Source organism: Montipora capricornis, chromosome 6 (assembly GCF_036669925.1).
Source record: "Montipora capricornis isolate CH-2021 chromosome 6, ASM3666992v2, whole genome shotgun sequence".
Lineage (NCBI taxonomy): Eukaryota > Metazoa > Cnidaria > Anthozoa > Scleractinia > Acroporidae > Montipora > Montipora capricornis.
The window spans coordinates 38,476,385-38,478,884 of record NC_090888.1 but is presented as its reverse complement, the minus strand read 5'-3'; the positions used below and the strand labels follow the sequence as shown (position 1 = coordinate 38,478,884).

The window sequence follows — 2,500 nt, the reverse complement described above, 5'->3', positions numbered from 1 at the left end:
TACACTGATTAAAGTCAGTTCAAATCAGCAGCCTGCATCATTCAGTCAGTGCGTATTGCCCTGGTTTATAAGCTGAGGAGCTTTCCATTCAGCAATGATTTTGAAACCAGTTCAACCCCTGAAGAAATTAACAATTTGCTTTAGTTATTATGAAATTATTCTCAACATCAGTGGCTTCATAGCTCAGTTGGTTAGAGCATCACACCACTATCGTGAGGTCACAGGTTCAAACCCCGTTGAAGTCCTGAATTTTTCAGGCTTCCCTATGCATTTGCTAAAATTGCATTCATAAGTGCAAGGACCATAGCTTCACTTCATTTCATATATAAGCAGTTCAATATATGCATCATTTCATACATATACATGTATCACAAGTTAAATTATTCCCATCCAACACTAGCAGCAACTACATGAATTGTACATCCAAAAGCCGAACATCACCGGCACAGTACAAGCATGCAGAGTCAAAGCCAGGTGACACCTACTGCCATATGCAATGAGAAGGTTGGTGACTTTTCAGTCATGGTTTCAATAATGAGAATAATTTCTCTTCTAGTTAACCTTTCTATTTCTTTTTATATATATTTGGTGCACTTCACATGAACATTAATACCACCCTGAAGCAGCTTAATTCTTTGAGATATTCAATTTCTTTGCCAGACAACTTTGAAAGCAGTTTGATGTGTGATGCTTGTCATTACAAGTGACTTTAAGTTATCGGAACAAAAATCAAGCTGCTTGGATGTTAAAACGACATTGAAGGGTCACGCGATTTATCAAGTGAAAGATGGTTGAATGCTGGTTGCCAATTATTCAATTGATATTAATTATCAATAAAAATCTATGCCAACAAACCTGGACAATCGATTGTTTGTCGATTATCAATATCAATTGATTGTCATCACTTACCATCGATCATCAATTTCATTTATTGGTTACGCCCTGATTGCCACTGGACAACAGGGCACCCCCTAGAATAACCAGAAATTTATGTCATCATAGACAAGTTCACACCCTTGACTGCATCATGGGTAATCAGGGAAAGATGGTGAGAAATTCAAAGGTTTGTTTGGAATTTCAAAACAATGAAAAGTATTCATGATAATTTTGGGATTTTTTATATTTTCCAGAACAGAAGATATGCGCTCAAAGGAGCGGCAGAAGAAAGTTGGAGGGAATGGCTACTGTAGAAATTATTTAATTAAACAAAGTTTCTGCCGTACATTTCCTGTAATTCCAAAGGCACAAAATCAAAGAGAATGTATGGAGACCAAAATGCAATATTTAGGAATTCCAAGGAATAGTTACAAAGTCCAGTTCATCTCAGTTGTGAACTTGAACTTATTTGTTTCGTTTATGAAGGCGAAAGTCTCTAAAGTAGAGTCATGTACAGTTTAATTGTGCTACAATTTCCAAACGAACCCTTGAATTTCCCGCCATGCTGCCTTGATTACCCATAATGCACTCATGAGCGTGAACTGGTCTATTTTCTAGCTTGGGAAACAGTGCAAAATAATGTACCGGAACAGATTGTGTAATCTTCGTCCTCACTTCATTGGGCACAAAGGTATGAAAGACAAAACTCCATCCAAATCTCTCTGCTTCCGTTTTAAACTTCATGGCGCGAACAAATTTCCGGAAGTTTTCATTGGTGACTGGGTATTTGTCGATCACGAATGGTTTTACGCTTTCAGTCCTCACGGGCAATTCCCCTCGCTTTCTATCTGCAGTCGAGCTTCCCATGCGGAATTTGCCCCCAAACAGTGTGATAGCCGCATTGTAATCGTCACTGGCCGCGGAAGAAAGGCTTTTTATCACCAGTAAGAAAATTAGAAGGAACAAATCGCCAAGCGTCATTTTCAACCAGGCGTCTCACATCCTCATCCCGGCGATCCCGGCGACCATCCCGGCACACTATAATGACGTACCTAGGAGTGAGAAAACAGGCTACCGCTGACACAGGAAAGATAGAGGCGGGGGACTCGGCGGGGACTCAAACTGCATACAGTACATACATTCGTACATACATAGACATACATACATATTTAACCAGTTGTGATCTCGGATTATTGAAGTGACACCGAATGTAGATTAGAAATGGCGGCCAAAAAAATATTCTTTTGTTTAAACTCTTGTTCTTAGGCCATCGTAGCTTCATTAGGAAAATAACACAAACAGCGGTGATAAACATTGTATTCCAACGCATTTTTATAAAACTTGACGTTTCGTATGCTAGTCAACACACATCTTCAAAAGTGACCGTTACAATTTTTAAAAACTATATATATATCGTAAACAATAGGGGTCTGGAACCTAGACTGAGAAAAATGATCTGCAGCAGTACGTGTCTAGACATAATGAAAAGTAATAGCTAAAACAGCAATAACTTCTCACTACTAATATTTACATTGAGGGAAGGCTTTAGCTCTTGAATGAACAAAGTCTCTTTAACTTTACAGTGAAAGTCAGTTTTTCCGGACGCTAAAATGTCAAAGTGATC

General features: G+C 38.7%; 1 protein-coding gene across 3 annotated transcripts in view; it reads right to left on the bottom strand.

Annotated features, from left to right (window-relative positions):
- The window catches only part of LOC138052077 (inactive C-alpha-formylglycine-generating enzyme 2-like), a 60,295-nt gene extending 58,399 nt beyond the window's left edge, over positions 1-1,896 (bottom strand). For 2 of the 3 annotated variants that reach the window (XR_011132992.1, XM_068898440.1), the window contains exon 1: positions 1,522-1,886. Coding sequence is in view for 2 of the 3 variants with exons in the window: in XM_068898440.1 (XP_068754541.1) it covers positions 1,522-1,857 (336 nt within the window). In the remaining variant the exon portion in view is untranslated. Of the gene's footprint in view, positions 1-1,521 lie in introns of all 3 variants that reach the window. The other variant, XM_068898439.1, reaches the window with a different exon arrangement.
- Between the last annotated feature and the right edge of the window lie 604 nt (positions 1,897-2,500).